Raw genomic sequence first — 27,525 nt, 5'->3', positions numbered from 1 at the left:
CCTCTCCCACTGGCATACAGTCACTTCGGACAGGTGGGTGCTGCAAATTGTCCGAAGGGGTTTCTCCCTCCCCTTCGAGTCTTCCCCTCCATCCATGCCACCTCAATACCACCGTGTGTCGGGGGATCACTTGCAACTTCTGCAAGAGGAGGTTTCGGCCCTCTTGGCCAAGAGGGCCATCGAGCGCGTTCCTGGGCCAGAAGTAGGACGTGGCTGTTATTCCCACTACTTTCTGGTACCCAAGAAGGGCAAAGGGGGCCTACGCCCTATCTTGGACCTACAGAACGTCAACGGCTTCCTCCGGACGGAGAAGTTCAAGATGCTCACTTTGGCTCAGGTCCTGGCTGCCCTGGACCCAGGAGACTGGATGGTAGCGTTGGACTTGCAGGACGCCTATTTCCACATCCCCGTCCTGCCGGCCCACCGGCGTTACCTGCGGTTCACGGTAGGCCAAGAGCATTTTCAGTTTACCGTGCTCCCCTTCGGCCTTACCAGCGCCCCACGGGTGTTCACGAAGGTGATGGCGGTGGTCGCAGCCCATCTGCGCAGGCAAGGGGTATCAGTCTTCCCCTACCTCGACGACTGGTTGTTGAAGGCGGGCTCGCCCCAGACAGTCGTCAGCCACCTCCAGACTACGGCCGACCTCCTGCACTTGCTGGGGTTCTCCATCAATGTGCCGAAGTCACACCTGTGTCCCTCTCAGAAGCTCCTCTTCATCGGAGCGGTTCTCGACTCGGCGCAGTTTCGGGTTTACCCACCCGAGCAGCGGGTTCGGGATATTCAGGCTCTGATTCCTATCTTCGGGCCGTTATCCCGGGTCTCGGTCAGGTTGACGCTGCGGCTTCTGGGACTGATGGCCTCCTGCATCCTTCTGGTGCGTCACGCCAGGTGGCGGATGCGGGCTCTGCAGTGGGACCTGAAGTTTCAGTGGGCCCAGCATCAGGGCAACCTGTCCGATCATGTCCTGATCTCGGAGGGCACTGCGAAGCAACTGCAGTGGTGGCTCACGGACCGCGACTGGGTCAGTGGCAGACCCCTCTCTCTACCCCAGCCGGAGCACGTAGTTGTGACGGACGCGTCCCTCCAGGGCTGGGGAGGCCACATGGGAGAGGCGGAGATCAGAGGCCTCTGGTCTCCGGCGGAGTCCCGGCTCCACATCAACCTTCTGGAGCTGCGGGCGATTCGTCTTGCACTGAAGGCATTCCTCCCCTCTGTCAGGGGGAGCGTGGTGCAAGTGTTCACCGACAACACCACCGCCATGTGGTACTGCAACAAACAGGGCGGTGTGGGGTCGTGGACCCTTTGCCAGGAGGCTCTGCGCCTCTGGCAGTGGCTGGAACATCAGGGCGTGACTCTGGTGGTTCAACACCTGGCAGGATCTCTGAATGCCAGGGCGGACGAACTCAGCCGCCGGTGCATGATGGATCACGAATGGCGTCTGAACTCGGACGTGGCGCAAGGTCTCTTTCGACAGTGGGGAGAGCCTTGGTTAGATCTATTCGCCACAGAAGAGAACGCGCAATGTCAGCAGTTCTGCGCGTTGGAGTTTCCAAGGCGGCACTCGCTCGGAGACGCTTTTCGTCGCGAGTGGAGCTGCGGCCTGTTGTACGCCTTTCCGCCTATACCACTTCTGCCCAGAGTGCTGAAGAAGACCAGGCGCGACCGGGCCCAAGTTATCCTTGTGGCTCCGGACTGGGCTCGAAGATACTGGTATCCCGAGCTACTCAGCATGTCAGTCGATCCCCCGATTCGTCTGCCTCTTCGGGAGGACCTTCTGTCGCAGCAGCAGGGGACGGTCCTGCACCCGAACCTGTCCAGTCTCCACCTACAAGCTTGGAGATTGAGCGGCGGCAGTTGAGGCCATTTGACTTGCCTCCCGAAGTCTGTGACATCATTCTGGCAGCCAGGCGTCCCTCCACAAAGTCGGTATACGCCTGCCGGTGGAATAGATTTGTGGCATGGTGCACAGCAAAGGCTGTGGATCCCCTCTCTGCACCCCTTTCGGAAGTGCTGCTCTTTCTTCTTTCCCTTGCCCAGCAGGGCTCTGCTCTGGGCACTCTTAAAGGGTACCTTTCTGCTCTTTCTGCCTTCTTGAGGCTACCAGATCAGCCTTCTTTGTTCAAGTCCCCTATAGTGAGTAGATTTCTGAAGGGCATCACACACATGTTCCCTCCTGTTCCCTTCGTGATGCCCCAGTGGGACTTGAACCTTGTTCTCACCTATCTGATGTGTGCTCCCTTTGAGCCACTTCATAACTGTCCTCTTCGTCTCCTTACGCTGAAGACGGCCTTCCTGGTTGCCATCACCTCTGCCAGGAGGGTGAGTGAGCTCCAGGCTCTTTCTTCTTCTCCGCCTTTCCTGTCTGTTCATCCTGATAAGGTGGTGTTGCGTACACGACCTTCCTTTCTGCCCAAGGTTGTCACGGCCTTCCACATCGGGCAGTCCATCACCTTGCCCACCTTCTTTCCGCCTCCGCATCCCTCGAAAGAGGAAGAGAGGCTCCACCGTCTGGATCCAAAACGTGCGCTCTCCTACTACCTGGACCGCACTCGCCAATTCCGGGTGGATGACCAACTCTTCGTTGGTTACGTGGGCGCGAAGAAGGGAAAGGCTGTACACAAGAGGACCATCTCCAGGTGGATCATCTTGTGCATCCAAGCATGCTACTCTAAGGCGAGGAAGGAGCCCCCGACTGGATTGCGGGCTCACTCCACTCGGGCCACGGCAACGACAACTGCCCTGGGCCGCGGTGTCCCCCTGCAGGACATCTGTCAGGCAGCCACGTGGGCCTCGCTCCACACGTTCGCAAGACACTACTGCCTGGACAGTCAAGTCCGGAGGGATGGCTTCTTTGGCCGTTCCGTCCTCCAGGACTTTCTGGTGTGATATTGGTTCGCAGACCCACCACCGGGGTTGGTATTGCTGGGGTATCTATTCTAAGGTAAGGAATCTATCACTAACGTGTCTCTTTCAGATGCACAAGTTACTACTTGTGTAACGATATATCTGTAAGAGACATTAGTTAGTGATAGATTCCTTACCGCCCTCCCATCCTCCCCGTTCTGCGAACCGATATTTAGGGTTAAGGTCATCCCCTTTCAGGGCCCTAGTTTCAATGGCACCAGTGTTAGTTCTATCATGGCTCTGCGTATCTGGCGCGGAAAAGCTGTGTTATCAGAACTGACGTCAGCGCGCATGGGCGCCGTCTATATACTCCGATGACGTCATCCCGGCGCTCACGACGCCGACGACGGACGCGGAGCCGCAGACGACGCCTACCAGCGCGCAGGGGTATTGCTACGCAAAAATTTCCGGATCCAGTCTGACGCCTGGGGATATTCTAAGGTAAGGAATCTATCACTAACTAATGTCTCTTACAGATATATCGTTACACAAGTAGTAACTTGTGCAACGGCGCTGAAAGCTTTCGCAGCAAAATCAGGGATCGGAGTACCCGTGAAGGTGTCTTCGACGCCGAAGCCAGCGTTGGTGGTCCCTGGCCCACGGCCACGTCAACTGACGGAAGAAGAGCGTCAAGAAGTTTTCATCGACGCCAACACGGGCAGGCTCTCTCTCCTCAAAAGAAAGATCACCCCTGAACCACAATTAGAGCCTTACAAGATTCCACTTAAGAGAAAGATGGACTCTGCTGGTGCCTCTGCCCTTATAGAACCCGTATCACCACAGGCTCAAAAACTTTCACCCACTCATTCCCATGTCGAGGAGGGTGACGGCAATGACGAAGATGAGTATAGCTACCCCATCTACTCAGACCCAGAGGATGTGACTGAACCATGGTCTGCAGGTGGCGATCCTGGGGACCCGCATTCAGGGCAGGAGCCTCAGCTTTTCTCAGCCAAAACTTCCCCAACAGAGGACTCTGCGGCTTTCAATGCCCTCATTGAGAGGGCGGCAGCCAATCACGACGTCGAGCTCCATGCTGACCCAGTGGACGTCGACTTCCTCTTTGACACCTTTTCGGTCTCTGAAAAAACTGTCAAAACTCTGCCGATGCTGAAAGGGGTGTTGAAACATGCGGCTGAGGTGTTCAAAGAGCCCACCCGGGCGAGAGTCATCAACCCACGAATCGACAAAAAGTACAAGGCAGCGCCCACCGATCCTACTTATATCAAGGGACAGTTGCCTCTGGATTCCCTGGTTGTCTCCAATGCACGCAAGCGAGCCAACTCACAGACTACGGGTGATGCTCCTCCCCCAGACAAGGAATCAAAAGTCTTTGAGGCTTCTGGGAAGAGGGTGGCGGCGCAGGCAGCCAACATATGACGCATATCCAACACACAGGCGCTCTAGCGCGTTATGACAGGGCACACTATGATACTCTAGAGACCCTTTTACAGCACTTACCCGATCAATATAAGGAGGCGGCAGAGATGTTAATACAGGAGGGTAAGCTTATCACCAATGCTTCCATTAAGTGCGCTCTGGACGTGGCTGACACCGCCTCGCGAGCAATTAACACTAGCGTTCTGCTTCGTAGACATGCATGGCTAAGGATATCTGGGTTCAAGCCGGACATTCAAACCACCATCTTAAACCAGACGGTCAACCCAGACCACCTGTTCGGCCCCGAGGTTGATACCACCCTCGAGAAGATGAAAAAGGACACCGACACTGCGAAGTCTATGGGTGCCTTGCAATCCCAGCAGTTTCGGGGTGGGTCCTTTTGTATCTCCAATACTAGAGGCACCTCAAGGGGTCAACTTTCACAGTCAACGCAATTCTACAAAAGCAACACCCAAACTTCTTATACCAACAAATGTCGGGGTGGATACCGTGGCAACAACGTCAAAGGCAGAGGACGTGGGAACAACAGCTCCAGGTCCTCCACCGCCAACAAACAGTGACGCCTTGTCACTACCCCCCGACCACACAACACCGGTCGGGGGGAGACTCCAGCAGTTCCTGCCCATGTGGAAGCCCATCACCACGGACAGGTGGGTCAGAAAACTTGTCCAATACGGTTATTGTCTGGAGCTCACATCCACTCCACCCAACATACCCCCAAAAAACCGTCCTATGTCCGGCGAGCACTTGCACTTATTGTAGCAAGAAGTCAACGTCATGCTGCAAAAAGGGGCAATAGAGCTCGTGCCCTTGCAGGAAAGAGGTGCGGGAGTTTACTCCCTGTACTTTCTGATTCCAAAGAAGGACGGATCCCTCAGGCCCATTCTAGACCTCAGGCCACTCAATTTTTATATCCTCTCGGAGCATTTCCACATGCTCACGCTGCAGCAGGTTCTTCCACTGCTTCAACAGGGGGACTACCTGGCAACTCTGGATCTGAAGGATGCGTACTTCCACATTCCACTGCATCCTTCAAACCGAAAATACCTCAGGTTCACCATACAAAACCAACACTACCAGTTCAAGGTTTTGCCTTTTGGGGTCACCACGGCACCCAGGGTTTTCACAAAGTGCCTAGCAACGGTGGCGGCCCATCTCAGACGTCAAAACATTCACGTCTACCCCTATCTGGACGACTGGCTTATTAAAGCGAAGTCGGCCCAGCAGTGTGCCGACCACGTGTCCCAAACCATTCACCTTCTGCACGATCTGGGGTTCTCACTGAATTACCCAAAGTCCCATCTCCAGCCCGCTCACATACGGCAGTATCTGGGTGCGACCATAAACACTCAGGCGGCTACAGCACAGCCGAATTCAGTGAGGATCAACAGCATTCAATCGCTGATCCAAAAATTCAGACCTCAACACTCGCTTCCAGCAAGAGTGTTCATGCAGTTGATAGGCATGATGGCCTCCTGCATCTCCATTGTTCCGCACACGAGACTACATATGCGTCCGCTTCAGGAGTGCTTAGCACGTCAGTGGACGCAGGCTCACAACCAGTTGAAAGACCTAGTGTTGGTGAGCGGTCGGGCATACAACTCTCTGCATTGGTGGAATCCACGAAACCTTTGCAAGGGCCGACCGTTTCAAGAGCCTGTGCCACAGATTATCCTGACAACGGACGCTTCTCTCCAGGGATGGGGATCGCATGTACTCCAATACACGGTGCAGGGACTATGGACGCAACAGCAAAGAAAGATGCACATCAATGTTCTGGAACTGATGGCGATCTTCATGGCCTTAAAGGCATTCAAAGTACATCTGTGCAACAAGGTCGTGTTGATCCGGACGGACAACATGACGGCCATGTACTACATTCAGAAGCAGGGAGGCACACACTCTCCGCAGCTGTCTCATCTGGCTCAGAGCATGTGGAAGTGGGCAATTCAGAGGAACATTTTCCTCATGGCAGAGTATCTCCCAGGCAAGGACAATCAGATGGTGGACCTGCTCAGCAGGCACAGCCACCAAATGCACGAGTGGGAGATGCATCCATCTGTACTCCAACCGTACTTCCAAAGGTGGGGTCATCCGGAGATAGACCTGTTCGCCACAAGGGAGAACGCAAAATGCCAAAGCTTCGCCGCCAGGTTCTCACACCCACAGTCGCAGGGCAATGCGATATGGATGAACTGGTCAGGCAAATTTGCGTACGCTTTTCCCCCAGCACCTCTGATTCCGCTGGTGGCACGCAAACTCAGGCAGCACTCGATGACTCTCATCCTAGTTGCTCCAGCTTGGGCTCGCCAACCATGGTACACCACGTTTCTGGAACTGTCCGTGGTACTGCATCAAAGGCTACGTCTCACACCCAGCCTTCTGACGCAGAGCCATGGCGACATTCAGCACCCGGATCCGCAACAGCTCAACCTGGCGATCTGGCTCCTGAAGTCCTAGAGTTTGGCTACCTCAACCTTCCTCCCAATTGCATGGACATCATTCGGGAGGCTAGGAAGCCCACTACTAGAGCCTGCTATGCGGCGAAATGGAAGCGGTTTGTCATCTATTGTGCAAACCACGACATTGATCCGCTAGATGCTTCTATTCAGAACATCATCTGTTACCTGTTCCATCTATACAAGTGTAATCTGGCCTATACTTCCATTCGCATTCACCTGTCTGCGATGGCCGCATACCTCCAAAATAGACAGCACCTTTCACTTTTCAAGGTACCTGCCGTCAAAGCATTTCTGGAAGGCCTCGTGAGTCATTCCGCCACGGACTCCACCAGCTCCTGAATGGAACCTCAATGTGGTTCTTACAAGACTGATGGGTCCTCCCTTTGAGCCACTACATTCCTGCGAGATTCAGTTCTTGACATGGAAAGTGGCTTTCCTTGTAGCAATTACATCGCTACGGAGGGTTAGTGAACTGCAAGCCCTCACAATCCAAGAGCCTTTCTTCCAAGTTCATTCAAACAGGGTAGTGCTCCGCACTAACCCTAAATTTCTACCCAAGGTTGTGTCTCAGTTCCACATCAACCAAACCATTGAGTTGCCGGTGTTCTTTCAAAACCCTGAGTCACTGGCGGAGCGGATGCTCCACACCCTTGACGTTAAACGGACCCTAATGTATTACATTGATAGGACCAAGGCATAGGACTCAGAAAGGGCATGGATGAGAACAAACATCAGGCACTGGTCCTCCTTGATCTCTCCGCCGCCTTTGACACGGTGGACCATACCATCTTGCTTACCCGTGTCAAGGCGGCCGGCATCGGGGGATCAGCTCTGGTCTGGCTCTCCTCCTTTCTGAGGGACCGCACTCAGGCGGTCCGGCTAGGCGACTTCACGGCCACTCCTCTCCCTGTCACCTGCGGTGTTCCCCAGGGATCTTCTCTCTCCCCCTTACTTTTCAATCTTTATATCTTTCCTCTCATCTTCGCACTCCAGCAGCTGGAGGTCACTGTTTATAATTACGCGGACGACCTCCAGCTCATCTTTGATCTGTCCTCTTCTCCTCTCGCTGTCTCTAATTTCCAGTCAACTATGACATTCATCAGGGACTGGATGAACCACAACCACCTTAAGCTGAACCCGGAGAAAACCGAGCTGGTTCTCACTGGTGGTCCATCCAGCCCCTGGAACTCTCTTCTGGCCCCCTTCTCTTGGTCCCGCACCGTCCCCCTCTACCACGGTCAAAACACTGGGTGTCAAAATAAACAACCAGCTCACTCTCCATTCACAAATTAGTTCCGTGGTCTCCTCCTGCTTCCTCACTCTCCGCACTATCCGCACTGTCTCCCGCTTCTTTTCCCCCCAGGCACTCCAGATTATCATGGCCGCACTGGTGATATCGCGACTGGACTACGCAAACGCTCTCTACCATGGCATCCCCGCGTACAGCCTGCGTAGACTCCAGACTATCCAAAACCAGGTGGCCCGGCTGGTGTACGGCCTCCCTCGTTATCACCATTCCACCCCCCTTCTCAGGGAGCTTCACTGGCTCCCCGTAAAAGAACGTTCCCTTTTTAAGATTGGCTGCATGGTCTTTCAGGCCCGCCAGGGCACTGCCCCCGCTTTCATCTCTTCATTAATCAATCCTTATGTACCTGCAAGAGAACTTCGGTCTTCCTCCAAGTCCCTTCTTCAGATCCCTCGCTTCACACGTAAAAAGTGGGGCGGGTCCAACTTCTCCACCCTGGCTCCAACATTCTGGAAGTCACTCCCTGACCACCTCCGCTCTGCCACCCAGTATCTCCCCTTTCGTAGAGACCTGAAAACGTTCCTCTTCAGCCAAGCCTTTCCCACTTAAACTCTCTTAAAATCTCCTCGTATCTTTTTCTTCTGGTCTTTTTCCCCTCAGTTGCTGAACCCCCTAGCGCCAAGAAACCGCAAGGTGTACGCTGCGCTCTAGAAATGTTTTAAATTAGAAGGATTTTAGAAAGACTAAGCAGCTTTTTGTCGCCTTTGCGCCACATCACAAAGGTACCCTATTTCCAAGGCTGGTATTGCTAGGTGGATCGTGAAATGTATTCAAATCTGCTATGCAAAGGCAAAACGCACTCTTACCATTCCACCAAGAGCCCACTCCACCAGAAAGTTGGGGGCCTCTGACTTTCCTTGGAAACATTCCCTTAGAGGACATATGTAGAGCAGCCACATGGTCTACCACACACACATTTACTAAGCATTACTGTGTAGACGTGCACTCCAAACAGCAGGCAGCTGTAGGGCAGGCTGTTCTCAAGACACTTTACCAAACTGCTGCAGCTGGCACGGGCGGCCGCCGCTAATGGAGGGACTGCTATGTATTCTATGCACAGATATGAATTCAGCAGCCCACATGCCTCGAACTGCAAATGCTACTTACCAGTATGCATCTGTTCTTGGCATGTAGGGCTGCTGACATTCATATCGCCCGCCCTCCACCCCGGCGCCTGTAGCAGCTGCAGTATTCACATATATACTCATAGCATGGTCATCATTCACTGAGTTTCACTCCAACTTGGCCACAATGGCTAAAAACAATCTGGGGATGGAGTCGATGCCCATGAGCACTGTAGTCCAGGGGAGGAGCCACCTATCTCGTGATACTTCGAAGACTCTTCCAGGACAACAATGTGCAATCATCCGGACCCAACACTAGGCGGCGATCTATGCACAGATATGAATGTCAGAAGCCCTACATGCCAAGAACAGATGCATACTGGTAAGTAGCATTTGCATTAAACTTGTCGCAAATAACACTGGAGAAACTAGAGGAAGCAAGAAAACAAACTAAACAATGCTATGCAGCAAAGTGGAAAGTGTACATCATATGAGAATACCCTAAATTCAATATCCACACAGGAAACAGTGTTTATTTGTCTGACGCACTTACTAAACAGCATGATCAACTACTCAAGCAGCACCTGGAAGCGATTGTAGCCTATACCATTTGAGATTCATGTGTTTTCACATCACCAGTTACCAAAAGATTCCTGGAGAGCACCCAAAGGAAGGCTCCAGCTCTGATGTGGAGCTTAAACACAGTTCTAACACAGCTAATGAACCGTTCGAACCCATGCACAAAGTAGAACTCAGCTACATCACAATAAGGACTGCCTTAATAGCTATAACATCTCTACTGAGAGTAGGTGAGCTACAGGCATTAACTATTGAGGAACCATACATGCAATATCACAAGGACAAGGTTATCCTACTGACCAACCCTCAATTCCTACCTAAGTCAGTAAGCAAATGCCACATGAATCGAAGCTTTCAGCTAGCAATTTTCTTCAAAAACCCACAAACACCACTCTAAAGAAGCCTTCAAACCCTGGATGTAAGAAGGGCTTTACTACACTATCTACGGGAGAGAAGACCATTCCCTAAGGTGAATCAATTGTTAGTCTCTCACGCCAAGTCCAGCAAAGAAACACTTGTGACAAGGGTACAATTGCATGCTGGATTGTAGAAACAATTCAGGTATGCTGCTCTAAAGCAGTAAAAGCTCAAATCCTGGCCAAAGCCCACTTAGCAAAGAAAAAGGGGAAAACCCTAGTCTTCATGGCTAATGTGCTAATGGACACTATGTTCAGCAGCGACATGGGCGTCTCCACACACCTTCACCAAGCATTACTGCGTGGATATACAGATGACCAAGGAAACCCAGGTGATGCAAAAGGTACTTCTACACCTGTTTGCAAAGTCTTCCTCATCTTACCACAACCATCGCAAGGAGGGGGAAACTGCTACATAATCGAATGCACCCTATGTGAATCCAGAAAAGGATTCATGCTGCAAAAACAAAGTAGTTGCTTACCAGTAGGAGTAGTTTTTCAGCTTGAAGAATTTTCTTGATTCGCATGCTACCCAATCCCCTCCCCCCAGAGGAGGAATGCAAATAGGTAGGAGAAAAAAAATAAAAGAAAACGAGGAACTTAAGACAAGAACATTTAAGACATACCCTGTTTTACCAAGGAAGCAAAAAGGGGGTGGGGGAGAATCTGAAGGTGGCTACCACACCCAGGAACTTCCGGGGCTCCGTCTGATATCACACAAGAGATGGACCTAACCCCAAATGACACCCCACAGAAGAAAAAAAAAAGGAAACTGACAATTCCGGGATCCAACCACTAGATGGTGGAATATTGCACAGCATGTGAATCCAGAAAACTCCACAAGCTGCAAAACTACTCCTACTGGTAAGTAACCATTTCGTTTTAAGGCCAACCAACCCCTAAGATGTACAGAGGTAGGCAGTTCTCACTACCTACACACTGGCAGCAGCAAGAAACATAAGTGAGAAGAGAAAATAGAGGAGGAAACTAGCATATCTCCATCCCTTCCTTCCAAATGACTTGTTCAAATCCCACCCAAGCACACCAGTTTGGGGGAAGGGGGTGTCGACAAGTGAATTGAATGTTATACAGCACAGCTATTTTATATACTTCCTAGAAAAGGCACTAAACAAGCCAAGATCTGCATAACGCTGTCACATGTTCATTTCTATGAGCTGCACATCCATTGGCACGTACAGAAAAGGTGGCATCAGCCCCCAGACATGGCATGTTTGTAAAGCCCGGAAGCTATATCCACGGAAGGATGGATCTGACACTGAACTGCTCGAATCCTCCTACCAATACGAGAGGGAATTGCTACAAATGTTTACGGATCTGGTCAGAAGCTTTGGGATATTCACAAGTTGAGTAGGAATATGCAGTTTAATAGTCTCTACCAGAAAAGACATTTCCGAAGGTATTTAACTTGTTTATATTTTGTAACTAATGGAGAACCAATTTTATGCAATTATGTATATTTTTTGTAACTTTTTCATGCATGCTTGTCCTAAAGATGGACATAAGTTGTGTTAACTTCTGCAAAATTTCCAAGAACTGAAACCTGAGCTGAATGTTCATCATTTTCTTATTATTCTAGAGCTTGTCAGAGCAAGAAATACATTTAAAGCTTCAGGTAAAAGAACTGGAGGCCAGTGTAATTGCAGCTGCCCCTGATAAAAATAAGCAGAAACAAATGGAAAAATCACTTGATGAATTTAAAAAAGGTATTCTAATATTACTGATGGGAATTTTTGATTTCATTTTACTGTTAAATTTTTCACAATTGGTGTTTATACATTGGTCACATTGAATCCTATTGTAATGCAAGTAAGTCCTCCTTTTTCTGCCGATTTCTTTATATTGCAAAACAATGCAAGAGCAAATACATTCTTTACTCCTTCTCTAACATTCTGTAGTATTCTATTGTATTCATGAGGTAAATTATAGATATGAAAGCAAAATATTTTTATTTTTGTAATTTAAAAATGTGGACTGCTTCTCATTTAGCTGAAAGCATTGCCCACCCATCTTCCTGATGTCAGTGGAAATGTTCTTTGCCGCTTGAATCTTTTGAACCCACGTGTTGTGTATTATTCCGCCATCTAGTAGTCCTTGTAGGAAGCGGACTCTATATGAGATCACTAGGTGGTAATACAGTGCACAGAGACCAGGGGTTCCCCAAAAATGTACAGGGCTCTATGTAAAACCCAAAGTGCTCTTTTAGTGGTAGTGTGGGCGAGCAGAGGATGTAAGACATTTATTGCACCACAGTGATCAATAATGTACACACGACTCGAGGAAATCCAGACCAATTTTATAAAATGTATACTTTGTACATTAAGACCAGATCTGGATTCACACTATAGGCACCGTCGTGGAAGACAGGAGAGGTCAGACAGCGCTGGACACAGGGTCAGGATCGCCAGGTAGACTTACCTGCACAGGTGAGCCACTCAGACTCTGGGTTTTAGAGGTTGTTTCAAGATAGTTCTCTCCCGTGCAGTCGCCGATGGGAGAGACGCAGCGAAGTTTTTGCAGAGTGAATCTTTCTGGATTCACTATGCTGTGCATTATTCCGCGGTCTTGTGGTTGGGTCCGGATTCGTAGTCTTTTCATTCTTTCTTTTTTTTTTTTTTTTTTTTCATAGCCCAGGTGAGCGTCGACGTCCCACCTTTGGTGTATTTCCGGTGACGCCGGCACGCTTCCTGCGGAAGCTCCCACTCCTGGGCGCCATCTTCAGATTCTTTTTTCTGCGGTTGGGTCTGGATCGTTCCCGAAAGGGCTCCAGACATTTTTGGAGAAAGAAGAAAAATACGCACCTTTTGCAAGAAAAGAGATTGAGAAGACTACTAGAGGGTACACCATAGTAGAGGACGACAAAGGAGTAGAAGACCTTCGAGAACTTCAAGAACTTCGACGTCCATCGGAGAATGCAAGATCAGGGGGGCCCCTGAACACATGAGATGGACAACACTCCCTTCAAATTCTAGCGTAACTGCCACCACAAGTACGCGCAAAAGGACCAGCACCCGGTCTGCAACCTTTGCCTACCGGTGGACCACGAGAGCAACAATCAGACTAGGACAACGCTGCCACCGAAAACGACGGCTACACGGTCGTAGAGACCGATATTACGAAGACTCTAAAGAAGGTAGGAGACTCTAAGGCCCCTAAGGCACCGAGAGACCTAGAGTCTCGAAAAATTGAGGGCAAAACATTGAAGGCGCCGAAAACTTCGGTGTCCGCGACTACACCAAGGCACAGCGGATCCTCTGAGAAGGATTCCCAGGCGCGAGAGCTGGAGAACAGTAAAAGTCGTTGAAAAGCGCCCCCGAAAAAGAGCGTTCCACGCCGAGGGAAAAGCACCCGAAGGGCGCTCCAGCGACAACAAAGGACCCGAAAGCCAGCTCAGCCCCGAAACCCTCAACGACTAAAGTCGGCTCGGTGCCGAAAAGATCGGCTGATCCATTAGATGCAGATCACGCGGCCGAAATGGAGAAAAAGAAAAGACGGCTCGAGGCCGAAATGGAAAACATCCTGCAGCGGAAAAAAGATTTCGACGCCAGGATGAAGGAATACACAATCCCGACGAAACCTAGGCTACAGGTGGTCGAGGAAACAGGAGGAGGACTACGACGTCAAAGGACAGTCGTTGGTCAAGACCAAGAAGAGGAGGAGGCCACCTACTACGATGAGGATTTGAGACGACGACCGCAGGACACTCCTCGGGTCCGCATCCTCGGAGACTTAGGAAATAGATTGGCAGGACGTCGACAGAGTTCAGAGGAAGCCGTCGACACGCATTACTCGAGGCCCTCGCCGCTGGATGACATTGGAGTCTACAACACAGTAATCAGGAATGCAGCTGCAGTTTTCAAGGTGAAACTCGAAGAAGAAAAGCAGACTTCCTTCTAAAGACACTGCTCCCTACACAAACAAGAAGCCAGTTCCTGCCCATGCTCGACTGTGTCATGGCACAGGGAAAAGAGGCTTTCAAAGAGCCAGCCACATGCAAAGCCGTCACTCCCAGGACGGAGAAAAAGTATAAACATTCCTCCAAAGACCCACCCTACATTCAGGGATCGGTCTCAGCAGACTCAATCATCGCAGCCACGGCTAGAAAGAGGGCCAATGTGCCTCCCACTTCTGAGGCCACCTCCAGACAAAGAAAGTAAGAGGATGGACCTGGTGGGGAGAAGAATTGAATGGAATGCCGCAATGCACTGGCGCATGGCGAATTCCATTGCACTGCTCAACAGGCACCAATACCACATCCTGGAAGAACTGGGCCAGTTAATTAAGGACAAGCCACAGGAATTCAAGCAGGGAGCTGAAAACCTTGTCAACGAGGGGAAGAATGTAGCCAATTCTTGCCTCAAGACTGACCTGGACGGATCAGACACCTCCAGCAGGCTCATGATGATGGGCATCACGGAAAGAAGACAAGCCTGGCTCAGAATTTCGGGCTTGGAGATGGGCCATACCACTCAAATAGACCTGCTAGCCATACATCTTCCAGGAAAGGACCATGTAGAAGCTGACTGGCTCAGCAGACAGACATCGGCATCCCACAATGCACAAGAGACAAGTAGGCTCTTCAACAAGTGTGGGACACAGTCGGTAGACCTATTTGCGACACGCCAGAATGCAAAATGCCAAAACTTCGCATCCAGGCTCCCTGGGGAATGCCCTATGGATAGACTGGTCCAGGACATTTGCTTACGCTTGCCCCCCCCCATACCGCTGATACACAAGGTACTCTGCAAGTGCAGAGCGAGCTACATGACCCTGATACTGGTCGCACCGCAGTGGGCCAGGCAGACATGCTACTCGCAGATCATGGAGATGACACTGAGTGCACCCCCCAGATTCGGGAGGAGGAAAGGCCTACTCTCCATGCAAAACGGAGAGGTGCTGCACCCAGAGCCAGAGAGCCTGAGCCTGGCAGCGTGGCTCCTGAGGACATAGTTTGCGCATTTGAAACTGCCAGAAAGCACCCTAATGGTACTTCGGGAGGCACGAAGACCCAGCACACGAAAGTGCTACGTAGCGAAATGGAAGAGATTTACACTGTGGTGCAGGAGGGAAAAGCTACACAATAAGATGAAAAGGGAATAGACAGTGCTAAAGTACCTCATGCACCTGCTCGACAAAAATCTGAGCTCATCCTCTCTGAGGGTTCTCTAGGCAGCGATAGTCGCTTACACGAGAGGAGAAACTGGCAAGAGTTTCTTCACATCACAGGTCGTTAAGAGATTCCTGGAGGGAGCAAAAAGGATCGCACCGCCAAGGAGGGTGCCACCACCGGCATTGAACCTTAACCTAGTCCTAACGGAACTCATGAAGGAGCCTTTCGAACCAATTCACAAGGCCTCCCTAGAAATGCTGACCATGAAAACAGCTTTCCTGGTAGCAATCACTTCACTGCGCAGAGTGAGCGAGCGAACTGCAGGCACCAACGCTACAAGAACCCTACATACAGATACACAGCGATAGGGTGGTGATAAGAACGGACCCACACTTCATGCCAAAGGTGGTGTCATGGTTCCACTTGAACCAGACTATACAAATACAGAGTTTCTTCCAAAACCCAGCAACACGAGCTGAGAGTGCACTGCACACTCTGGATGCCAGATGGCAGTCATGCACTACATTGAGAACACAGGAAAACAAAGCAGTTCTTTGTGTCCTTCGCTAACAGTTTCATGGGGAATCCAGTAACTAAGGGAACAATTGCGCGATGGATCGCCCAAACAATACAGTTCTGCCACAAGCTGGCAGGGCAGGAACTAGCAGAGGGGACACGTGCCCACTCTACCAGGAAAAAAGGAGCTACAATAGCTTTCCGAGCTAACACAGCAATTCAGGATATATGCCTGGCGGCAACATGGGCTTCAGTGCACACGTTCGCGAAGCACTACTGTGTGGATATACAGATGAACAAGGAAGCACAAGTCTGACAAAGGGTGCTTCAACACATAGTCAATAACCAACGCTCATCTTCCACCCAGCCGCCACTAACATGAGAAACCACTACAAAGTCTATGCACAGCATAGCGAATCCAGAAAGATTCACGCTGCAAAACGAATAGTTTCTTACCTGTCGGTGTAGTTTTGCAGCTTGATCTTTCTGGATTCACTAGCGAACCCACCCACCTCCGCCAGAAAGATGAGGCTGGAGAGAAACTGTGGTTAAAACAAAGACAATACTTGGAAAAAGAAGCCTTAAAGGTTAAAGCGATGAAAATACTTAAGTTGAACATTGCCATAACTTCGGTAACAAAACAAACACGAGGAAAAAGAATCTGAAGATGGCGCCCAGGAGTAGTAGCTTGCGCAGGAAGCGTGCTGACGTCACCGGAAATACACCAAAGGTGGGACGTAGACGCCCACCTGGGCTACAAAAAAAAAAAAGAAAAGACTACGAATCTGGACCCAACCACAAAACCGCGGAAAATGCACAGCATAGTGAATCCAGAAAGATCATCAAGCTGCAAAACTACACCGACAGGTAAACTATTAGTTTACCATCTGCTGTGGACTGGACACGCAGACTTGCTGGGTAGGACGATTTCAACTTCAGTAGCCCTTCAGCGCTACGCCTAGCTGAGGTCTACTGGTTTCTCTGGGGATGTCCAGAACACCCTGGTGGACATGCCTTTTGATTGCCTGTCGCCTGTTACGCGACTACGCAGACCGTGCACAAAAGCGTTTCAAGGACTCTCGGGCTACGGGCAAGTCCTTGGGCCTCTCCCCCACACGTCCTGCATTGTCTGTTTTTTGCCCCTTTCATAGCTGCTGAAGGGGTGCCTCACCACGTTCATTACAGGGCTACAGGCCGGCGCAAGCGGTTCAGCCCCTCTGCAGCAGCCTCTAAACCCTCCTAGTCCGACCTTTCAGACCCATCACATGCCTGTGGGTGGCAGAATTCGCCATCATCTCCCCCATTGACTGGCGTAACATCACATCGGACCAGTGGGATTTGCAGGTATTCCGAAGGGGCTACTCTCCTCCTTGCCCCTCCCCCCTAGACCCCAGCCGCCATGCCACCTCAGTACCATTGAATGTCGGGGGATCATAAGGCACTTCTCCAACAGGAAGTTATGGCTCTCTTGGCCAAGGGCGCCATCAAACGAGTTCCTACCCCAGAAGTAGATCTTGGTTGCTATTCCGACTATTTTCTGGTGCCCAAGAAGGACAAGGGCCTGCGTCCTATCTTGGATCCCAGGAACATCAACTGCTTCCTCCATAAGAAGTTCACAATGTTGCCCCTGACTCTGGTCCTGTTTGCCCTCGAGACTGGATGGTAGCGTTGGACTTGCAGGACGCTTATTTTCAAATCCCTGTCCTGCCGGCGGGCGGTTCACGGTAGGCCACAAGCATTTTCAGTTTACCGTGCTCCCCTTTGGCCTTAACAGTGCCCCTCGGGTGTTCACGAAAAAAGTGATGGCAGTGGACGCAGCTCATCTGTGCAGATCAGGGCTTCCAGTCTTCCCCTATCTCGACGACTGGTTGTTGAAGGCTGGCTCGCCCCAGGCAGTCGTCTCCCACCTCCAGACTACTGCCGACCTCCAGCATTTGCTGGGGTTCTCCATTAATGTGCCAAGTGACACTTGACTACTCTTCATTGGAGTGCTTCTGAACACGACACAGTTTCGGGTCTATCCTCCCGAACAGCGAGTCCAGGATATTCAGGCCATGATTCAGATCTTTCAGTCTCTATCCCGGGTTTCGGTCAGGATGACCCTCCGGCTACTGGGCCTGATGGCTTCCTGCATCCTGCTGGTGGATCATGCCAGATGGCATATGCGGTCTCTGCCGTGGGACCTTAAGTTCCAGTGGGCACAGCATTAGGGGAGCCTGACCGATTGCGTCCAGATCTCGGAGAGCACTGCACGCCAACTGCAGTGGTGGCTCATGAACCAGGATTGGGTCGACGGCAGATCCCTCTTCCTTCCTGAACCAGAAAGAGTAGTGCAAGTGTTCACGGACAACACCACTGCCATGTGTTTACTGCAACAAACCGGGCATGGTGGGGTCGTGGTTCCTATGTCAAGAGGCTCTCCTTCTCTGGACATGGCTGGAACATCAGGGCATTTCCCTGGTGGTTCAACACCTGGCAGGTTCTCTGAATTCCAGGGCAGACTAACTCAGCCGCAGGTGCATGATGAATCACAAATGGCTTCTTCACTTGGAGGTGGTGCAAGGTCTTTCAACAGTGGGGAGAGCCTTAGTTAGATTTATTTGCCACTGAAGAGAACGCACAATGTCAGCAATTCTGCACGATCGAATTTCCAAGGCAGCACTCGCTAGGTGATGCTTTTCGTGGCAAGTGGATTTGGGGTTTTGTATACGCCTTTCCGACCTATGCCACTTGTGCCCAGATTGCTGAAGATCAAGCGTGGCCGAGCTCAAGTCATTCTTGTGACTCCGAATTGGGCACGAACTGTCTGGTATCCCGAGCTGCGCATCCTGGCCATCGATCCTCTGATCCGACTGCCTCTTCAGCAGGATCTTCTGTCACAGCAGCAGAGGACGGTCTTCCACCCTAACCTGTCCAGCCTCCACCTCCTTGCGTGGAGATTGAGTGGCAGCAGTTGACGTCATTTGACCTGCCTCCCGAAGTCTATGATGTTATCTTGGCAGCCAGGTGTCCCTCCACTAAGACACTATACGACTGCAGTTGGTTGTGGCGTGGTGAACCGCAACGGCTGTGGATCCCCTTTCTGCCCCTCTTTCTGAGGTTCTCTTGTTCCTCCTTCCTTTGGCCCAGCAGGACTCTCTGGTCTGGGCACTCTAAGGGGCTACCTCTCGGCCATTTCAGCCTTTCGTAAGCTTCCTGATCAGCCTTCTCTGTTTGAATCCCCTGTTGTAAATAGATTCCTTCAGGGCATTACTCATCTTTTTCCTCCTATTCCCTTCGTAATTCCTCAGTGGGACTTGAACTTAGTTCTTAATAGCCTTATGTGCGCTCACTTTGAGCCACTACATAACTGTCCTCTCAGACTTCTCACTCTAAAAACTACTTTTCTGGTGGCCATCACTCATCTCTGCACGCAGGGTGAGTGGGCTCCAAGCTCTTTCTTCCAAGCCTCCTTTTCTGGTTATTCATCCAGACAAGGTCGTCCTCAGAACTAGACCTTCCTTTCTTTCCAAGGTGATTACTTCTTTCCACATTGGCCAAACCATCACTTTGCCCACCTTCTTGCCGCATCCTTCAAAAGAGTTAGAGAGGCTCCACCGTCAAGAACGTGCGTTTTCCTTCTACTTCGATCGCACCAAACCATTCCGGGTCGACCACCAACTCTTTGTTGGTAACATGGGCACTGAGAAAGGTTGGGCCGTGCACAAACCTGCTATTCTTTTGCCAATGGAGCCTCCAGTGGGGTTGCGTGCCCATTCCACCAGGGCGACCGCAGCTAATACTGCTTTGGGACGGGGAGTCCCCCCTAAATGACATCTGTCAGGCAGCTACTTGGACATCGCTGCGAACGTTCACCCAGAGCTACTGCCTTGACAGTCCAGTCTGGAGAGACTGCTTCTTTGGCCGTTGTGTTCTCCAGGACTTTCTGGTGTGAACTTGGTTCGCAGACCAACCGCTGAAGTTGGTATTTGCTGGGGTATCTATTCTAAGGTAATGAATCTATAACTAACTTTCTTTCAGATGAACAAGTTACTTACCTTTGGTAACTAGATCTGCAAGAAACATAGCTTAGTTATAGATTTCTTACAACTCCAACCATCCTCCCCGTTCTGATTTCTGGGATTAAGGACTTCGTCTCAGGGCCCTTATTTTGTGCACCAGTGGTGAGTGTCTTGCATGGCTATGCGCTTCTGGCGTGGACAGTCGTTTAAAGAACTGACGACCGCGAACGAGATGGCGGTGTCTAGCTATTGCAACGTCATCTTGGCGATCACACCAACGACAAACGCGGATTCGACCGACGCCAACACGCAGGGGTACTGCTGATTGAAAAACTTTCCGGATCCAGTCTGGACGCCTGGGGGTAATTCTAAGGTAAGTAATCTATAACTAAGCTATCTTTCTTACAGATCTATCGTTACCGAAGGTAAGTAACTTTTTCTTTATTTAAAATAAATATTAGCTCCTGGTCAGTCAAGATGGCTTTTGGGCACAAGAAAAATGCCAGGACTGAGCAAGAGCTAATTGCTACAGCAGACACAACAAAGGCACCAGTTACATTTTATCACTCTTTGGAATTTGTAATACTACAATAAGCAGATTGTTGAAAATGAATCAATGGAATGGTAGAAACTGTAGTAATCTTGAAGCTGTTTTGCTTTAGTACTCCGTCTCTTAATCCACTTCATGTTGGTGACGTTGCAGTGTAGAAGTTGCAGTAGTCCACTAATGTCCCAATTAAGGCAGGCTGCCACCAAGTGTTATAGGTTTGGAGCTAGAGGGTTTTTTGAAGCAGGTCTTCTGACCCTGTCCACTTGGTAAATTTGGGGTGCAAATGCAATCTGTATAGCTGCCTCCTCATTTTCTGCCTACTCTAATAGCACCAGTGGAATCGACCAATGTAGGGGCCAGTGGTTTAGCTCCTCCCTACATAGTGACCTCATTCTTGATTCCATTCAAACAGAGAAACTTTCAATCTGTTATCTGTGTTGTCCGGACACTTGGTGCATTGCCCTGCTTTCTTGTCCTTTCTCTAGCTCTGTGTGTCATTTGCATGTATTTTGAAATATGCTTCTAGCTTTTCTAATGCTGACGACAGGTGCACATTTGTCCAGCCTGTAAATCGCTACATACAAGACCAAAGCACTGCAATATTCAATCTTATGGATGTCTTCATTGTATTTTGCCCACTGTGACTGTAAATTAAATGGCATGCTCCTTTTCATATTCGCTTAAGTTTTCCACTAGTATGGATTATGCATTTTCTATTTCTAAGCAATTATGCATTTTTAATTTTAAAGCAATCTGCTAACAGAAATATTTTTACATTTTATCTGTATGCTGTGTTTGTATTAACAGACCATGAGAAAGTTGCATTGAAAGCTGGTAAAGTAGAAACTGAAGTGAAAAGATTGCATAAGCTAATCATTGATATCAACAATCACAAACTTAAAGCTCAACAAGACAAAGTAGACAAAGTAAACAAAGAAATAGACGAGTGTACGTCTTCCATTACGAAAGCTCAAGTGGCAATAAAGACTGCAAGCAGGTAAACTGAACGGCTCCATTTTCTTGTCTTCCATTTAATAAATCATGAATCCTCATTTTCTAAGTTTATATTTACTATACAACCTTTTAATGCAGTGGTAAATCTGCATGCTACTGTGATCTTTTTTTCTAAATAGGGAAGCCCATATAAGTCACTGTATAGTGAGATGTGCTAATGTTAAATCTGGACTGTTCTCAATAGTTTGACACTGTTTATTTACACTGTAAGCTGGATGAATAATAGTGTTAATTTTAACCTCAAATCAACATGCTGCTGCCTTCAAGTTTTTATTTCCCATTATTTATTGAATAGAATTGTTTTTATCTGAAGGTTTCAGGACTACATTAACACTCTTAAGTTTACGAAGCTATCCCATTACAGCTCTCTTTGCAAGCATGCCTAACATCCATCTTAGAAAAGGGCAGTTTGAACATTTGAGGGTGCCTCTTTTGACATGGTTAGCCCCCACTTTTTGCATGGTGTTGTAGTTTTGACCGTAGTGCACACGGTCCCTGCCAACTAGGTCCACTGTGCCAGTGCTTCTTCTCAATAACATATCCACAATTGATACTTCTGCGCCCCTGCCCCCCCACACAAACACACACACAAAACAACCATGCTACTGCCCTTGAAGCTTGCATGCCTTGTAAGGAGAAAAACTAAGTCGATATGGCACCCTGCCTGTGTGCCATGCCAGCCAGAACTGCCTGTAGGTATAGGTAAGCCAACCCTTTAGCAGGCCTTACAGCCCTAAAGCAGCGTGTACTATACTACAAGTGAATGCATATCCTGTTCTTAAATATTGTAAGTGCCAGGGAAGCATGAAAGAGTGTATGGGCTGGAAACTAGACTACTCTTGCTCCCCAGCACTAAGATGGCTTCACTGAAACCAGGAGTGTTTGGTACAAAACAGCTCCTTGTAATAAATCCACACTGATGCCAGTGTGATTTATTAAAACACGTACTCTGAGGTGCCCCCTGAAAACCTATTGACCTAGGTGTGGGCTCTGACTGGCTTTAGGCAGTTTGCCGCACACATGCATGTTTCTGGACCCCTGGATGGAGATCCTCTGGGACCTGAGACATTGCACATCCTGTGCAGATCTGTCCCAACCCTCCCCCTGGATGGGCCAGTGCTCGAAGGGGAAGCTTTAAAGGCCTCCCGCATTTGTAATAAGACCCCTAGCGTCTTCTGATAGTAGCCGATTGAGTCAAGGACTTATTCAATGCCCACTCCCATAAGAGGGAGGGATAATTAAGGGTGTGCCCATTAGCTCTACTTACTCCCGTAAAAGGCCCCATAATTTAGTATTTAGGTGGCTCCCCCAGACTTCGAAGCTAGATGTGAGACGACCCAAGAAGGCTTTTGCAGCATGAATCTTTTCTGGATTCATGTGCTGTGCATTATTCTCTGATCTAGTGGTTGGGTCTGGAATTGTTGTATTAGTCCTTTTTTTTTTTTTTTTTTTTTTTTTTTTTTTTAGTTCTCGCGTGGCCTCTGGTGCGCTGCGCACTCAAGCTTGCAAGATTTAATGACTTGGAGTAGCGAGGTTAAGCCCCGCCCGCTTCTCCATTGGCTGGCCTAAACGGTGGCCAGTCATTGGAGAAGAGGTCCCAGTGACGGTCTTCTTTGGATCTAAGCCCCGTCATTTTCGGATTGGGGGGGCGTGTTTTTGACTTTCTTTCTAGGCTGTAAACCGTCAAAAACCCGCCCCCCAGTCTGAAAAGGACGGGGCTTAGAGACAAATGGCGAGCGCTTGTTTGATGGTATGCAGTCTTGTGTTTGGGAGGGCAAACGTCTTGGTGGATAATTGCCTCCTGTGTGATTGAGGTTTCTGAGTTTGCCCTTGCCAAGGTGCACGTTTGTATCCCGATTACAGTGTGGAGTAGTTCACTTGGTCCCAATAAACTGCTCTTTGTGGGGGCATGTCCAAGATGGTGCACCGATAAGTAGATCAGCGGGTTCCCGGGGGAGCGGCAACCGCAAATCAGCAGCATCGGGTGCGGAATGTGTGTGGCTCTGCCCTGAGGCATCTGCTGAATTCTAAGGCGCTTGCCGCGGCAGTGTCGACTGCTTGTGGACGGAGGGCGGCCGGCCGGCAGCTCTACTAAATTGTGCCGGAGTGAAGGCTACAGTGCTGTGCCGAAATAACAAGCTACATTGGGGAACGGGTACCCCAGGTTGCTGGCACTGTTCTCAAAAGGAATGTGTAGCTGCCCAGGCGCGCCTTTGAGATTCGGTGGCACCCCACTCGAGATTCGGTGGCACCCCACTCGAGATTCGGTGGCACCCCATTCTGCTGCGCGAGTGCTCCTGAACAGGGCGCGGCCGGACACCTGTTCAGCAAATGGTGCCAAGGTGAAGTCAGTGGGGGCAACACCAGTCGGCAGGGCTACTTCAGTGAGTGGCTGCCCCAGACCATCTGCACAGAGTGCGGAGGGAATAAGGAGCAGCCCAGGTGTACTGAAAGTTCCCAACACTGACTACCGCAGCTGCGCCGAGTGTTGCAGATGGAGTGAGGCCGGGTGGCAGTGAGGCAAGATGGCAACAGAGGAAGTAGAGGCGATATGTTGCAGGGAGGAACTGCTTTGGTGGAAAATGCTGGCGGCAGTGCAATAAAGCGGCCCTCGTCCCACCACCTCAAATCCTTGCAATAGCCCATATCGCCGCGGGTGAGTACAGTGGCTGACAGCGCCAGACTCGGGTGAACGAAGCAAGCCCACCCCCTGGGGAGATGAGTGGCCTGGAGGGCATCAGCCGCAATAAGCGAGGCAGCAGGGACAGACAGCAGAGGTAGGTTGGACTGTCGTGATTTCCAGGCCATGCCTGGATATTGAGGTTCCCAAATACACGGCCTCCCCGCACAGCTCCCAGCATCGCAGGGGCGTAATTGATAAGAGACCTGGTGGCCCCAACTGGAGGGCTGTAGTGGCCCTGCGACCACGAAGCAAGCTGGAAGTCCACTAGAGAGCTCAGGCACTCTGGTTGGGAGAAAAGGAGTGGGCCATTAACGCTGCAAGATGAGGAGCCCCCCTTGAGGCCGTGTGACCCTGTCAACGAGAATTGGACACTAGAGTGGTCACAAAAGGCCCAGAGCTCACCACAAGCAGACTGCCCGGCCTAGCTTCACACTACAGCTTCAGAGAATGCAGGGCTTGGTCGGCCACATAATTACACTGCGCTCAACGCAACATACACTCCAATTACCACTCAGTGCCACATAATTACACGCCACTTAATTTTACTCTGCTGAATGCAACACACACTCCACACAATACCACTCAGTGCCACATAATCACATGCCACACAATTACATTCTACTTAATACAACATACACTCCTCATAATAGCACTCAGTGCCACATAATTATGTGCTACATATTTATACTGCGCTCAACGCAACATACACTCCAAATACCACTCATTGCCACATAATTACATGCCACATATTTACACTATCTATTGCCCTCATTCTATCTATCGCCCTCATTCTATCTATCGCCCCTCACCACCACATCACTCAGGGGCACCACCACATCACTCAGGGGCACCATAACATCCCTGAATGCCACAGCATCACCTGTCGCCACCACAAAATCATTTTGTGCCACCACAGCATCAATCTGTGCAACCATTCAACAACTGGTTCAAATATGTTCTCTCAATGTTTCAAGCTTTATTACAAATGTCACAAAAAGATGTTAATATTTCACTTCTGTTCTTGGATTTTCGTCACAAAATACACTGAACATAATCTTCACAAAAGTTATTTACTAAAGTTTAAGCTATTGCCATTATAAATTACAATAACTTGTATTATAGTATTAATTATTAAACAAAAATTAAAAGCCATTGTTTGTAATATCAATACATCTAAGTCACGTAAATACAACACATATTGCAGTACAAATGCTATGGGTGTCACGTTTGCAAAAGTTATAACTATTGGCATTGTAAATGACAAAGCTATTAATTTCGCTATTTTCAAAACCAACACATAAATAAAAAAAATTGTCATTTACAATACCAATAGCTCAAACTTTCCTAATGCGAGACCTATTGCATTGCAAATGCTTGTTTCATTCTTCGTGGGCGTTGATATGCCACCATTTGGTGTCTTCCTGGGACCTCAACGTGCTTCTTCCGGAAGCTCCCACCTTTGGTCGCCATCTTCAGATTATTTTCCACCCTTGGGTCTGGATCGTTAGGGAAAGCGCGCCAGGGATTTGGATTGAAGAATCGATAACAAAACAGGAAAAGAGAGAAACTCCAAAAGAAGATGAATCAAAATACCGCACGTCGAATCAAGGTGCTGAGAAGTGAAAAGGAAAATTTTGTCGATGTCTTACAGGAAATGCGTGTACAGGGTGCTCCCTGTACGTGGTAATGGACAAGACTCCATTCAGGTTTTGCCTTAATTGCCACCATGAGCACTCCCAGAGGACCAGCATCCGGTCTGAAATTTCTGCTTGCTAGTCGATCATCAAAGTGAAGACTGCAATACTTTTTCTGAGTTTGCCCCGAAGACGTTGAGAGTAAGAGCGGCAGATAAGAGCCAACTTCAACATGCAAGGCCAGAGTGCGGCACCATCACTGAGAGATCTCGGCCTCTCCAGCGACGACTCGGACAATGTTGCGGAAGGGTCATAGGGTGATGCAGACATTGACTTCCAAGTTGTGGAGGTTGAAAAGAAGACTTCGCAAGAGGTAAGAGAACAGTCAGTCTCAAACAGCACACCAGTCACAAAAGACGGACTCAAGGGCGCCGAAGGGAGCATCTGTGTTGAAGCACTCTAAGACCGCAGCGGTGTCCCAGAAAAACACTCCGTAGGATCCTTAGACAAGGACTCAGTAATGGCAAAGACCATCAAAATCCAAGAAGTCGAAAGACTATCATGGAAGACACACAGACGTCTAGACAAGAGGTCAAAAATTAAAAACAACGCACGCGTCAACTGAGAAGCCATTGTCGAACACAAAAATAGAGGCCTGAAGGTTTGAACGCCGAATGCAAGCAGCAGAAAAGTCTCCGTCGAGCACAAAGAGAATATCAGAAATTCTCGACACCGAAAGCACGCTAGGGAGATCAAGAAGCAAAAAATGACGAAGCCGAAATGACCAGTATCTTACAACGTAAGAAGGAATTAATGATAGCACCCAAAATCTCGATGGTAGAACAGGCGTCGCTGTACTAGAGCACCCGTATACAGCCTAACCGTTTGAGGAGCAAGAAGAACAGGTTTTTTTCGAAGAACAAAAAACCAATCTTGAGTCCGAAACCTCAGAGGTTCAAGACCTACAGTGGCGGCGTTTGCGGATTATTTGGAGACCGTATATACCTCCTCCACCACTTATACATCCGACGATTAATATCAACCTGCTGGCAAAAATAAATTTGCCCTCATTGTCAGATACAGACAGAACTGAGCTAGACGCAGACAGAACAGAAGACTAAATCTGTAAAGCGATATTCAGCATCCAATCAGGGAAGGCAATGCGACCCAACGGGATTTCTATTGAATTCCTCAAATCCATGCCCCTATGAGTAGCTCCCCCATCTTAAAAACATGTATATAGAAAGCTTGGAGAAAGGAATTCTACCTGAAGATTAAAGATTGGCGTCCATAGTTGTAATCCGAAAGCCCGGGAAACCTGCACATACTTGTAGTTTTATAGGCTGATATCCTTGATTAATGCGGAGGCTAAAGTTCTAGCGAAGCTGCTAGCATCCCGTCTGAGTGCCGTTCTCCCTTCATTGGATCACGCAGATCAGTCGAGCTTTGTGCCGGGACGGAATATGTAAGAAACTGGCTATATATATATATATACTGCACCAAAGTGAGGTACAGTGTGTACAAAGTCCAAGGGTCTCAAGAGGTTTGGCAAAGGTTATAGTTAGATACAACTTTACTTTCTAAAGTGGTAGCTTGGTCGAGCAGTAAGGCAGTATCAGAGGACAGTGTTAAGCATTTGAGGTACACACTCAGTCAGCAAATGAATTCACACTCAAGAACTGAACTCTGAGCCAATTGTTTTGTATACAAATTATACTATTTATTTCTAGAACCAAGCAAGCCTGGCACAGGTAAGCATAAAACAACTTTGCAGTAGTGAGTTACAAATTTGTAGTAGAACTTATACTGGTTTGGTTACAGTTATAAGTAAGCAGTTTGCAACACTTAGCAGGTATAGTACATTCAA

The 27,525-nt window shown here is 49.3% G+C and overlaps 1 protein-coding gene across 2 annotated transcripts in view; it reads left to right on the top strand.

Annotated features, from left to right (window-relative positions):
* Positions 1 to 27,525, top strand: part of SMC4 (structural maintenance of chromosomes 4) — a 512,503-nt gene that overhangs the window by 373,924 nt on the left and 111,054 nt on the right. For both annotated transcript variants that reach the window (XM_086944206.1, XM_086944207.1), the window contains exons 17-18: positions 11,730 to 11,856; positions 21,135 to 21,324. In XM_086944206.1, the coding sequence (XP_086800332.1) occupies positions 11,730 to 11,856; positions 21,135 to 21,324 (317 nt within the window). The remainder of the gene's footprint in view (positions 1 to 11,729; positions 11,857 to 21,134; positions 21,325 to 27,525) is intronic.

The sequence above is a fragment of the Lissotriton vulgaris genome, chromosome 11 (assembly GCF_964263255.1).
Source record: "Lissotriton vulgaris chromosome 11, aLisVul1.2, whole genome shotgun sequence".
NCBI lineage: Eukaryota > Metazoa > Chordata > Amphibia > Caudata > Salamandridae > Lissotriton > Lissotriton vulgaris.
Note: the sequence above shows the minus strand (reverse complement) of the source record. Positions and strands in the feature narration are given on the sequence as shown.